At 36.8% G+C, this 14,024-nt stretch overlaps 2 protein-coding genes across 6 annotated transcripts in view; one reads left to right on the top strand and one right to left on the bottom strand.

The window, feature by feature from the left end:
• The window catches only part of NF1 (neurofibromin 1), a 261,641-nt gene that overhangs the window by 42,520 nt on the left and 205,097 nt on the right, over positions 1–14,024 (bottom strand). For all 4 annotated transcript variants that reach the window (XR_009530430.1, XM_060082451.1, XM_060082452.1 and 1 more), the window contains 3 exons: positions 5,945–6,377; positions 5,019–5,359; positions 2,695–2,897 (listed from right to left, as the gene is read on the bottom strand). Coding sequence is in view for 3 of the 4 variants with exons in the window: in XM_060082451.1 (XP_059938434.1) it covers positions 2,695–2,897; positions 5,019–5,359; positions 5,945–6,377 (977 nt within the window). In the remaining variant the exon portion in view is untranslated. The remainder of the gene's footprint in view (positions 1–2,694; positions 2,898–5,018; positions 5,360–5,944; positions 6,378–14,024) is intronic.
• Positions 9,330–13,326, top strand: EVI2A (ecotropic viral integration site 2A). 2 transcript variants are annotated; one of them, XM_060081377.1, is made up of 3 exons: positions 9,330–9,522; positions 9,974–10,043; positions 11,978–13,326. In XM_060081377.1, the coding sequence occupies exons 2-3, from the start codon at positions 10,041–10,043 to the stop codon at positions 12,695–12,697; spliced, it is 723 nt and encodes a 240-aa protein (XP_059937360.1). In that variant the 5' UTR covers positions 9,330–9,522; positions 9,974–10,040; the 3' UTR covers positions 12,698–13,326. The 2 variants fall into 2 exon arrangements, with proteins under 2 accessions (XP_059937360.1, XP_059937361.1); XM_060081378.1 differs by lacking the exon at positions 9,974–10,043.

The following is a 14,024-nucleotide window of genomic DNA, read 5'->3' as shown; positions in this document are numbered from 1 at the left end:
TAGGTCCTTGTCTTCTCATGTTTCCCACTTAGAGAAGTTCCTTTAGCATTTGTTGTTTGGTGGTGCTGGTTTGGTGGTGCTGAATTCTCTTAGCTTTTGCTTGTCTGTAAAGCTTTTGATTTCTCCATCAAATCTGAATGAGATCCTTGCCATGTAGAGTAACCTTGGTTGTAGATTCTTCCCTTTCATCACTTTAAATATGTCATGCTACTCCCTTCTGGCTTGTAGACTTTCTGCTGAGAAATCAGCTGTTAACATTCTGAGAGTTCCCTTGTATGTTATTTGTTGTTTTTCCCTTGCTGCTTTCAATAATTTTTCTTTATCTTTAATTTTTGCCAATTTGATCACTATGTGTCTTGGCTTGTTTCTCCTTGGGTTTATCCTGTATGGGGCTCTCTGCACTTCCTGGACCTGGGTGGCTATTTCCTTTCCCATGTTAGGGAAGTTTTCGACTACAATCTCTTCAAATATTTTCTCGTGTCCTTCCTCTCTCTCTTCTCCTTCTGGGACCCCTATAATGCAAATGTTGTTGCGTTTAATGTTGTCCCAGAGGTCTCTTAGGCTGTCTTCATTTCTTTTCATTCTTTTTTCTTTATTCTGTTCTGCAGCAGTGAATCCACCATTCTGTCTTCCAGGTCACTTATCCATTCTTCTGCCTCAGTTATTCTGCTATTGATTCCTTCTACTGTATTTTTTATTTCAGTTATTATATTGTTCATCTCTGTTTGTTTGTTCTTTAATTCTTCTCGGTCTTTGTTAAACATTTCTTGCATCTTCTCCATCTTTGCCTCCATTCTTTGTCCGAGGTCCTGGATCATCTTCACTATCGTTATTCTGAATTCTTTTTCTGGAAGGTTGCCCATCTCCACTTCATTTAGTTGTTTTTCTGGGGTTTTATTTTGTTCCTTCATCTGGTACATAGCCCTCTGCCTTTTCATCTTGTCTATCTTTCTGTGAATGTGGTTTTTTGTTCCATAGGCTGGACTGTAGTTCTTCTTGATTCTGCTGTCTGCCCTCTGGTGGATGAGGCTATCTAAGAGGCTTGTGCAAGTTTCCTCTCAATTCTTAAATATGTTGATAGTTAGAACTTATTTTGGCATCTTGTGGTTTGGCGTTAAGATGAAGACCCAACTTAATTCATTTCCCAGCCTCATTTCTTAAATGATTTACTCTTTCTTCTATTAGTTTGTGATACTTCTTTATCAATCTGTTTCTCTTAAAGTGATGTGACTGCTGATTTTTGAACACCCGTTTAAATTACTGCACTGTTGTTATGTGTTAACATATCTGTTAATTCAAGCCCCTCTCAGTTTTCTTTCCTTTCAATATTTTCTTAGCTATTGTACTTTCTAGTGAAATGTATAATCATTTAAAATTCTACCTCATTCTTAATCCTCAAATCTCATAGATATTTTAAAGGAATTACATTCATATTGTAATAATCTGGGAAGAATTGTTCATCCAGGAACACAATACCTGTGTCCATTCACTCAAATCTTTTTTTTATTATTAATATGTTTCAATAAATCTTTATACTTTTCTTGTTTTGTCAGTCTTACACATTTTCTTTTTAGGGTTATATTCTTACATCTCTTAACTGTAAAAATATATAGTGATCTTGTCTCACGGAATATTCAAAGCTTTCAATTACTTAATACAGAAAAATCAAGAAATGTGTTTGAATGCATAAAAATTTTTTTATGTATTATGCAGAGAGAAAGGGAAGGGAAGAAAACGTCAGGAGGGACTTCCCTGGTAGTGCAGTGGTTAAGAATCTACCTGCCAATGCAGGGGACACGTGTTCGAGCCCTGGTCCGGGAAGATCCCACATGCCGCGGAGCAACTAACCCCTTGTGCCACAACTACTAAGCCTGCACTCTAGAGCCTGTGGTCCAAGACTACCTAGCTCGCGTGCCACAACTACTGAAGCCCGCGTGCCTAGAGCCTGTGCTCTGTAACAAGACAAGCCACTACAGTGAGAAGCCCATGGACTGCAACGAAGAGTAGTCCCTACTCGCTGCAACTAGAGAATGCCTGCATGCAGCAACGAAGAGCCAACGTAGCCAAAAATAAATAAATTAATTTAAAAAACCTATAAAATATTATTCATGACACTGATAAATTAAAAAAAGAAAATGTCAGGAAATAAGCTGGGAGAAGAGCAACATTTATACTACTATAGGATCTGAAGATGGACAGACATAAAGAGTAGATGTTAAATGTATGACACTTAAGAAAGCCAAGTCAGGAGTTGACTCTGGACCCTGTATTTTGTGCCACTGCATTCTCTATGAAGTGTACATGAACAATAATATCACAGTTCAAAGTCAACCTGAAGAAAAGAGGAAATGGCTACTTCCCTAAAATCAAGGAAGTGGATACTTTACTCATTGGGAATAACCTGCTAAGAAGAGAAATACTGAAGCTAATTAAACTGAAATAGTATGAAAAATGCTTTGTAAGTTGCCCAGAGACACAGATGGTATCAAAATCTTGCCACCCTGCATGTATTGCCAGAATTTTGGTGGATTTCTCAATGTGGTCTACCATGAAGTTTCTTCAGTCAGACGAAAAAACAGAAGTAAAGAAGTGGAACCATACTAAAGATTTCACTGGCAAATTCTGAAATGAAATGGTTGTCTCTGAATCTTCTTAGAATCATTGTTAGTATTAAAGAAAATTATCATTACTTACTAGATTTGCTAAATCCAGAAATACACTCTTCCAAAAATTCTAAGGTGAGGTGTGGCTCATTGGCTGCCAGTGTCTTACTAATAGAGACAATAAATAGGGTGTTGTTGGCTGGGATACATAAACCTGATGTCTCTAGTAACTGGCCCTCGATTTTTAAATTAAAGGTACAAGTTAAGGCACACAGAAGATTATAGGCAGCTGACCTAGGAGAAAACACAAATTAAGTTGTTTTAAAACTTATTTTTTTCTTATAATTCCAAAATTTTTTCATAACATACAACTTACGATTCTATTACCAAGCATAGATCAACTATTTTTAAATTTTATGATCAATTAGAGATAAGATTTTGTGATTCTATGGTAAACACAAAATACCCCTTTATCGTTTAGGGATTTTTTTTAAAAGGGGAATCTTCACATAACCAAAAGAGGACTGTGAGGCTCCTGAGACAGCGAATACAAGGCCTTTCTAAAAGACATTTCATTGGGATATAAGATATGAGAATTTTATGGTCTTAAGATGGATCAATATAAAGAAAGACAGAATAAGGCATATCATATTTTCAGTGAGGCCAAAACTCAAATTGTGGCTCCCGCTCCCACTAGATCCAGTTATAACTGGGATAATGAGAAATGAGATGGCCCTCATCAAATTAGATTGTTAAAATCTTTCATCAGCATCTACTGAATTTCTTTCCAGGCGTCCTACAAGTTATACTACAAACTAGAGGTCAAACATTTTTTTAATATAATTAAGTCCCCCCTGCCATTTTTTTCTTTTATGAACTCCTACTATTATACATAAGCACTAAATTAAAAAAAAATCCAAACCATAATATATATCCAGGTTCCATGAGAACTAAAAGCTCCCTTATAAATGTCTAAAAATATATTTAAACAACTTAGGAAACAGCTCAAAAAACTCAATTTTTAGATGATTTTTCTCCCCTATCCACCAAAGAAATGGTTTGCTCAGTAAACTTCAGGTTTTCCTTACCTCTGAACTTTCATCATGCTAATACATTTATGCAACAACCATATGGGGGGAAAAAGCCACTGAAATTATAAGTTTGCCTCAAGGCTTTTTCTCTGCAACAACATGCTTCAGTAAAAAGCAGAAGCTGTCAGCTTGCTTTATTTCACAAGAGAATAGAGGTTCATTCAAGCTAATAATAGTTGAAAGTTTGCTAGCATTCTTCTATAAGGAATTTTGAATTAGAAATTCGAGACAGACTTATAGTTCCATTTTCCTAAAATGGAAATATTAATATTATTGTTTCTAAGTTTATCTTTTGTTAACTCCTAGGAATTCTGGGTGATATTATTTTGACAGTGACTTTCACTCTGTATATTTCAACAGCTACAAAGAACTGGGATTCCTCAAACTGGGAGTAGGTGTCACAGACTCCTCTGAGATAATGAAAGCTAAGCATACATGAAGTTTTGTGTATATTTTCTGGGAGTTCATGAACCCCATGAGGCCCATCCAGGTAAAGAAATCTTGCTGATTTTTTTTTCCCTCTCAAATAAGGGAGAATTTGGAATTCTAAAAAGCCCATTTATAAACCTGAGTTATATTATACCCAAGGGAAGATTTTCTGAAGCAGAACTTCAGTACCTTGCCCAAAGTCATAAAGAGAAGCAGATCTAGATTTAAACCTAATCTACTGACTCCCCAGGCCCTGCCCTTTCCTCATTCATGTTTCGATTACTAAGCCTAACCAGAACCAATTATACACTGTTCATCTGACATCTGTATTTGTCTTAAGCTTTCTTTCAAGAATTTTGTTAAAGTTACACAGGTGGAAACTATGCTGTGTTACTGAGTTACTGAACATTAAGCCCTCCTTTTCTTTTCTTTTTTCTTTTTTTCATTTAAAATGCTAAAGTTATAAGCCCTCCTTTTCAAACAATGATAATCTAATTTGACTGCGAGGAAACTTAATAGTGATGTACTTTTGAACATGGGAAAAATTTAGAGAACTCAGAAAAGGAGAAACTTAATTTAGAAATAGACTTTTAGGGAAAAAAAAAGACTTAAAAAAAAAAAAAAAAACCAAACGAACAAAAAAAACCCCACCAAAACTGCTATGCTGTATGTTTCAGCTGAAAGTTGAAAGAACATACATTGGTTTAGTGTGAATCACCCTATTCACAATTCCACAGTTCATGCGAACTGGATGAGGTCATACTGGTTAACCAATATAGAAGACCTGCCAATTTACAGTATTAAGGTAGAGGCTGCTTTAAAAGCTTATTAATTGGTCTCATTTTAAAACCAACAAACCTTGAATAAAATTGAAATGAGTTTTTTATAAACCTACCGTAAACTAGGGTCTGAACTGCCTAAATTAAGTAATGCGATATTGAGCAGTGTCCCAGGGACATCTTTTGGGCGAATCTTGGTATGCTGGGGGATGGAGTCAGGCTGCGACAGCTCCCAACGTGTCCGGATGTGAATGATAGACTGAACAATGGCTTCACACTCCTGGTGCATGAAGGTGAGTGGTGTGCCCTGGTTTGCAATAGTTAAGGTGAACTGGTTCTCATCCACTAGGCAGATCTCTTCAATTTCCGAAGCATAATAGATATCATTTAGAAAGACTGACTGCCCCAGGACTTTTGTTCGCTCTGCTGAGGTTACCTGAACAGCAGTAGAACCAACCTGAAAAATGGTAGCAAGAGGGTAGAGTGGAAAAGAATTAAATTTCATTATGTAGAATTCTGAGAAGTTTCGAAAACCAACCAAACAAAATACCATGTTAACCATTTAAAGAAGAGTTACCACCATTATGTATTCAAATAGGTTCAATAATTATTGTCATAAATGCTGTCAAAAGAGACTGAAAACAGTAGAAAAAAGTTATTTTTTAAAAGGTCAAGAATCCTATGGATAATTACAGGTTTTATCCTGAAGGTTCACCTTCCTCACTCTGCAAAAAGCATGTAATAATCAGAAGAACTCTCAATAGGTAATTTCCACTGTTCACATATTCCTACTGTAAGACTGATATACAGCAAACTGCCCATTCTACAACACTCTCCTGCCTCCAATCCAACCTGGAATATTATTAAGGGTACACCTCTCCAGTTTTCTGCAGGACCTCCACGAAGATATAGAAAGCTTGGTTTTCCTCCATCTGGACTTTACGTTTGATACATTACTACCGGGACCCTGGGGAGTCCAGTATATAGTCAGGTTAGTCAAGAAAGGCAATGAATCACTTACCTAACAGGGGGTGAAACTTACTTTAATAGAAACCTTGGTGTCTTTGTGAGCTAGCTTGAGAGCATTGTGGAATACCTTCAGGTCCTCTTCTAAAGCCAAGGTGGCAGCGGGTAGTTTCTGTTGTTCATGCTCAATGTGCTCAGCCAGTTTCCCAGGACAGTCTATGAAAATGAGTCTTTTGCTGCCTTTGAGGCCAGTCAGCAGCCGCTCGTGATACTTGGTGTATTCCCTGACCCAGGAGTTACAGTTATAGATATAGACTGCAGAGACATTATCATAAGCAAAGCCAGGAAAAACAACAAACCACTTGGAGAGAAAGTCTGTTTTAAAGCGATTGCTAGGCCCAGTATGGGTAAGGTCCACTACAATTTCATATGGCTTTGCATAATATGGCTTTAAAGTAAGTAAGACGTGGTATATCAGCAAATCGCCATTGATTTGACCAGTTTTGAACCTAAGGAAGATGAAAAAAAGTACACAGATCATTAACAGAGTTCTGAATGGATATACAGATGCTACTAATCTATTTTATTCCCTTATATTCTAACTAGTTTTCTAGAGAAAACTAACTATAATATTAAACCATTATACAAAGTCTGAATCCATTTTTTAAATCACTTGTTCTTAAGACACTGAGAAGTAAGGCTGAAGTAAAATGGAAGAGACAAATCCCCAGATCAATAACTTTGAGCAACAATAACAACAACAAACCTGCCCACCATAGTCAAGCAAGGAGGAAGTCAATGGACATTGATTGGTTGCTTCTAGGCCCATCCAAGTTCCCAGGTGAACAGTTTGGGTGGGAATGACCTACTTGGAGTCCTGGAGTAAACTGAATGACTTATAGTCAATTCATATCTCACTGTGACCAGAGAGAATGGTTCAACAATGATCACATGACTCAAAGCAGAACAACCAGGGCCAAAGAGGCCCAATTCAAAGACTTCAGCTTAAACTGGGAATCGAGACCTTTTTCTTTCCTGATGTTTATAAATAAGGGACCATATAGCTCTGGCAGCTGTTAGCTTATATCTTGAGATATGAAGGAAGAGCCTGTCTAAAAACTGAAGAAATGGAGCAGAGAAATGAAGAGCGAAACTGGGGCCCTGGCCATTTCATCTGAGTCCTAGATAAAGCCCCTCTCCTGGGATCACATTTATCCCTGTACTACTCAGCTGTGTGAGCCAATAAATTCCACTTTTTGATTAAGCTGTATTAGGTCATATGTTGCTTACACTCAAAAGAATGCTAATCAATGTGAGGAGTCAAAATCAGGACCATCAGAAAGCCCACAAATTACAGTACGAGAATTTCAAATCAAAACTACCAGTGTTCTATACTTGATGACTCAGGTGGTACTACGAAGTAGGCTAAGATAAATATCCTTTCCTAAGAGTTTTAAATCTTACTGGGAGAAAATAAGGCAAAACTATGACAAGTCGAATGATTTTAAAATAAAAGAAAAATATTTCAAGAACAAAGAAAAGATATGAGGTAGTATGTAATCACTTGTCAAAGAAATTGCAGAGAAAAATACTTTTGTTAAGTTCAAAAGAGTGGAGAGGGCTTCCCTGGTGGCGTAGTGGTTGAGAGTCCGCAGGGGACACGGGTTCATGCCCCGGTCCGGGAAGATCCCACATGCCGCGGAGCGGCTGGGCCCGTGAGCCATGGCCGCTGAGCCTGCGCATCCGGAGCCTGTGTTCCGCAACAGGAGAGGCCACAGCAGTGAGAGGCCCACGTACCACACACACACACAAAAAGAGTGGAGAAATCAACACAAACTGGGTAACCAGTGAAAACTACATAAAAGATGCTGAAGCGGGCAGGAGGAATTTCAAACTCAACAAGAAGAGGGATTGGCAGGCCTCATGGGGAGAGGGAAAGAAGGAGAAAAATAGGTAACTAGATGTGTTGAGGTAAGAATCAGCTAGTTTAGCTAGAATGGAAGATTCATGTAGAGAAGTTTTAAGAGATAAAGATGGAAAAATACAGAATAGCTAAATTGTAAATGGACCAGAACTGTTCAACCAAGGGGCTCAGGTTTTCTCCTAGGAGCCTGGTATTTCTCAGAGGATGTTCTGTGGAGCACCAGCATCAAAATCAACTGTGGTGCTTGATAAAAATGCAATTTCCTGTCCCAGCCCAGACCTACTATATATGAATCTATGCAGTGGAGCCTGGAAATTTTCATTGTTTTGAAACAACCTTCTCATCTGATATTTATGTGCACAAACATTTCTGAATTGCTGCTGTAGGTGTTAGGGAGTTATTCAACCACATTTTTTTAAAAGAAAGGGGTGTTAAAAAAAAAGAAAGGGGTGTTATGATCACAGGAAGTGATATATACAACATATATGAAGGAGTCGGGGCTAGTAAAAAAAGGATGTTGTAGTAGTCTAGGTATGGTTTAATAAGCATCTAAAATACTAGGGTAACGATGAAAAGAAGTGACAGTGAAAGAAGAAGCTGACTCAAAAATATGAAGAAAGGACCAACATGATCCAAGGTCTGATCAGGGCTGAAAGAAAGGGCTTGAATTAAAAGGATCTGCTGTGGGCCTCCCTGGTGGCGCAGTGGTTAAGAGTCCGCCTGCCGATGCAGGGGATACGGGTTCGTGCCCCGGTCTGGGAGGATCCCATATGCCGCGGAGCGGCTGGGCCCGTGAGCCATGGCCGCTGGGCCTGCGCATCCGGAGCCTGTGCTCCGCAACGGGAGAGGCCACAACAGTGAGAGGCCCGCATACCGCAAAAAGAAAAAAAAAAAAAAAAAAAAAGGATCTGCTGTATACCAAGGCTCTGTCATTACAAAGAATGTTGCTACCATGAACAAAAACAGAGATCATGAGGGGCAGCCACTTAGGGGGAAAAATGAAGTCCATTTGAGAATGAATATGAAGTGATGACAGGACATTCTAGGGGAGTGTGTGTGTGTGTGTGTGTGTGTGTGTGTGTGTGTGTGTATACACTAAACCACACAAAAGCATTTTCTGTCCCTTATAATCTAAGTGTATCAGATATTCTCTCCAAATTATTGTTGCAGTTCCACACTTTGAGATGTTGGTTATATACATTACTGTTTCTATTATCTGACCAATACCCCGGGTCTCCAAACTCATGTTATCAAACCAGTCTGTGGTATACAAATATAATTTTTAGAGACGATTTTAATGCTCAATCTCAGGGAAAATGCTATTTTCTCTTCATTTTCATGATACTAACATATCATTCAAGAGCATACAGCAGGCATACATAATAAATGTAAGGTCAAAAGGCATTAAGCAGAAAACCCTCCCTGCCCTGGAGGCGGGGATTTGTTCTACAAAGCCTCCTGTTATGCCAGTGGCCAACTAGACAAGTTGGAGTTTTTTTCTTTTTTTCCCCTGTGACATGTGCTTTAGTTGCAGTGGAAAGGAAATGTGTCATCTGTGGTTAGTGGAAAGCTAGCTGTACATATCCTTTTTTACTGCAGATTTACTTTTAGGCTCAGATTCTTCAAGTCTATTCTGCCTTAAATTACTTGGAAGCTGTGCTTCAAGACAAGAAAAGAAGTGGCTTATTAAAATCAGGTTATAATAAGATTTTGACCAAGCATTTTGTAAGGTAGGTCATATATATGGTTTTTCTTATGCCTTTTCACTTGTAACTTCATACAGATTAGTGTTTGAGGAAGTGCTTTCAAACAGTACTGAAGTATCTTACTAACAAAGTAGATTTAGTAATGGAAAACGTATGCTGTTTTTTCTCTCCTATTAAGTAAAATTTAAGTAAGAGATGGAAAGATTTACCATCAACATAAAGCTTTAAATTAGGATTAAGAAGGATCTGAGCTTAGACTCCAGAGTGAATTGCACAGTTTTGTTATTAAAATAAGTTTAAAAAATAAATTTCTCATTACTAATGCTTAGGCATTATAATTTTTATTGAAAATGACCAGAGATAAAGAAAACTTTTGATAACAACCTGGCCTCCACTGCATAAATTTGGGATGTAGAGACAGCTCTCTATTCTTAGGCATTTGTAAGGGTAAGAGAAAGTCTCATTTTGTTAACAGTTTGTTTATTTGGAGATGACAGTACATCTGGCTGAAGACAATCAACAGCGGGCCTATTATCTATCCCATGGTGAGCACTGTTAAAATGTGTACGAATACTATGATGCATATTACATTGTTAATGAACTAATGTGACAAGAATAATAACACGCTTTAAATCATTTTAGCATCTAATGCAGAAGTCCAGTCTAGTTTAAAAGGATGGAAATTATTTGCTAACCCAATTTAAAGTATTTCTCTTTGTGGAAGAATCATAAAGTATCCAAAGATTTATGTCATTCAACTTAAAAATCGAAGCTGGACACTACTAGATAGAAGTCAGTGCACAATATCTTCAACTGTCTATTAAAGATCATAATCCAAAAAGTAATCTTACTTCTAGAACACGTAAGAAAGGTTTTTTCCCCTCCCTATTATCAATAGAAAATATTACTTCAGAGGTTAGTTTCCAGTTAGCATTGTTTACTATATGCTACTTTTGTTTGTATAACAATGTATCACATACGTTATTCTTAAGTCAACTATACTTCAATAAAAAAGAAGAAGAAGAAGCATGAGTAGCAGCAGTATCTGTGTCACCTGAGTGTGGGTTAGAACTCTTAGGTCCCTCCTAGACCTACGGAATAAATCTGCATTAAAAAAAAAAAAAAAAAAACAAATTCCCATGTACATTTTTTGAGAAGAACTTATATAAAATAAAGTTCTTAAACAGGCAATTTTACTTAGTACATCTCAGGAGAATAATCTAGTTTTTCCTTCCACTTCCCTATTCATATAAATGCTAACAATAAAATACTCTTACAAAAGTGGCTCTGACTGGAATACTATTTTGAGAGATAGCTCAATAATGGTAATAAATCTTTCCTGCTTGTTTACCAGTACCTGGAACAGATATGCTAGTTGTATTTAAATCTTCAATCTTACAGTGAATAATGAAAATCAGGATCAGACTTTGTCCCCTTTGTGGACTGGCTTCCAAAGAGCTCAGAGCCAAAACTGAAATTCCACTTTTTCCTTTATAGGTTGAGACTCATGAGCTGCCTTGACTTCCCAATTGAGTCTAAATCCCCATGATCTTGATGTTGTATTTATTTCTATTAAATATTTTATTGTATAATTTATTTTAAAAAATTATGTCAAAACATTCACAGAAAAATGCTAAGCATAAATAATAATGAAAAAAGTCAATAATTTTTGTTGAACTTTTGAGATTATTCAAAAGAAACTTGCCTCTTTTTCTCTGTTAATGCCAAATGTTTAGGATGAGAAAAGTCGCATGCCTTTGCTTTCAGAAAGCCACAATAAGTCAGGGGATATAGAGGTGAAGGGAGACCCACCACCATAAAACTGCTTTCACAACTACTAGGAATATATTTCTAAGTACCAGCTTTATTCTAAGCTTCAAGATAAACACCCAAGAAGAAAAAAGAACATCTTGAATTCCTACTTGAAGTCTGTTTTCTTTTGGTTGCTACCACACTTCCCCGTTCCTGAACTGCCCCCCCTCCCATTACCACAAAGCCATTTGCGTTTTCTTTTCATACATGAAGCAAAATGTCCCATTTCTCCTTTACTATAAAGATTGGTGACTCATTTGTTAGAGGATGGGGAGTTTCTACAAGGAGTTTCCTTAAATGGTCAGGAAAAAAAAAAGGAGGAATCAAAAAAGTGAAAGCCGAAGTATCTGACTCAAAGCTAAAGTCTAGCATGCTTAAGAGGGAGAAAACTATAAAACCATGGTATTCAGTTTACAATGATTAGTAGATATCTGTAATGCCACCTTTTAGCATTTAAACAATTAATAGAAATTAAATTGTTTCTTTATATGTAGCCTAACAGAAAAAAAAATCAGTTCAGAAGGAATTCAAACAGGATAGCAAATGTTAGGCATGAGCTTGCAGCTAATTTATAACATTATCAGCCGTCTATCTTTTAACTACAGTTACCAAAATGAGGAACCATTATTCTTTCACAAGTTAACAAATTTTATTGCTGTCCCAACAGATTACCAGCATACTCACGGACATGGAACACACAGGACATTACCTGCATCTTGCCTTTCTGATGACAACAGTTTTTTCTTTGTCTCCTGGAACAAAAGCAAACTATACCCATCTGTGGGCTAATAATACTACTGTCTTGGATCCAGATATTCAAAATAAGATGGGCAGAAGCCAAAATGAAAACACTAACACAAACCCTAAAACTCCCGAAGTAGATAAAAAAGTTATTTCTACAAAAATGCCTGAAATAGCAACATCATCTCACACTGCATCTTTAACTCCTAAATCTGAACTGGAGCTTTATATATCTTCCGTTGTCAGGAACAGTTCTCCAACAGTACATAGCATTGAAAACACAAGCAAAAGTCACAGTGAAATTTTCAAAAAAGGTGTCTGTGAGGAAAACAACAACAAAATGGCTATGCTAGTTTGCTTAATTATAATTGTGGTGCTTTTTCTTATCTGTACAATTTTATTTCTATCAACTGTGGTTCTGGCAAACAAAGTCTCATCTCTCAGACGATCAAAACAAGTAGGCAAGCGTCAGCCTAGAAGCAATGGCGATTTTCTGGCAAGCAGTGGTCTATGGCCTGCTGAATCAGACACTTGGAAAAGAGCAAAACAGCTCACAGGGCCTAACCTAATGATGCAATCCACTGGAGTGCTCACAGTTACAAGGGAAAGAAAAGATGAAGAAGGAACTGAAAAACTCACCAACTAACGGATGCTTTAGTGAAGAAAAATGCAAAGTAGCAATGAGAAAGTTTCTGGAGTAAAAATGAAGTCAGTTTGATACTTAATGCCAAGGTGTTGTTCTGATGGTCTAAAATTTAACATGGCAGGCTGCGCAATTTAGAATCAAGCAGGTGAGAAGGGGAGAAGTATGCCTGCTTACTTAATTACTTAAACTGTGTCTGACACTATTTTAAAAAGCAAAAATAAAACAACCAAGCATCTGAGGAAAGTTTTAAAGACAAGCTGAAGGAACTGACTAATAGAGGTAGAAAGGGACAATTAAATATTTCCTGTTCAGCAAGAGTAGTTAAATGATCTTTGTCCGAATGTTATTAAATTTTGAAGAGTTTTAGTGTGTCGTTACAGGCAAGTATATGCTTTAACATCTAACAGAAGTCACATTCTTAATGCATAGAGTTGAACTATATAGTTACGTGGTACTTTCTTTGCTGAATGTGACAGAATCCATACCAGCTCATCTATCCAACACAGCTAATGTTATGCTAGATGTTTTCATCTTTATATATGGCACACATAAGAAAGTGGTTTTCTACTATAAATATTTAATTAAAATTTAAAATTTTGTATAATAAATTAAGACTTGTTAGAATAAAAGTGACTACGTACATTTTCATTCACTTTATTATTTTAGAGAATACACTGTCAAGATCAATAAGAAATAGAGCACAACTGAAACAGATGAGATTTATAGCCACAAAAGAAGGCTAAGTATAAATGTAACGCATATCTTACTGTTTAAGTATGACATAACTCTATAAATATTGCTTATTGGATTATTTATAGCAAATATCCAAAGGCTGATTATTTTTTGGACTTTGAGAATGCCAAGTGGACTAATAAATGACCAATTTTATTTATTATCCAATATGACATAAGCAAAGGAAAGACGTGTGTGTGTGTGTGTGTGTGTGTTTATTCTAATTTGGAAAACAGGATACTTCAGGTAATTCTTTAACCTTTAAAGAAACTGGGTTCAAGTAAAATAATGACTTACATTTAGGTCAAGACTTCCGTCATCAATTCAATATATTACAAAAATTGGTTTGAGAGACTTTCCAAATGTCCACTGAAACTGACACAGGGCATACTTAATTAAAGATCAGACCATATTTAAAAAATCTCATCCCTTACTGAGCATTTATTTTGGGCAATATGCTAGACATTTAAGAAAAGATTTTATATATTTTTTCCAAGTATTACCACCATCTTACCCTCCCTTCTAGGTTAGTGATTCTCATCCTGACTGCAAATCAGAATCACCTGAAGAGTTTAACTCACCAATGCCTAAGTCA

Source organism: Mesoplodon densirostris, chromosome 18, assembly GCF_025265405.1.
Source record: "Mesoplodon densirostris isolate mMesDen1 chromosome 18, mMesDen1 primary haplotype, whole genome shotgun sequence".
Classification (NCBI taxonomy): Eukaryota; Metazoa; Chordata; class Mammalia; order Artiodactyla; family Ziphiidae; genus Mesoplodon; species Mesoplodon densirostris.
The sequence above is the reverse complement of the archived record's forward strand: the minus strand, read 5'-3'. Positions and strand labels throughout refer to the sequence as shown.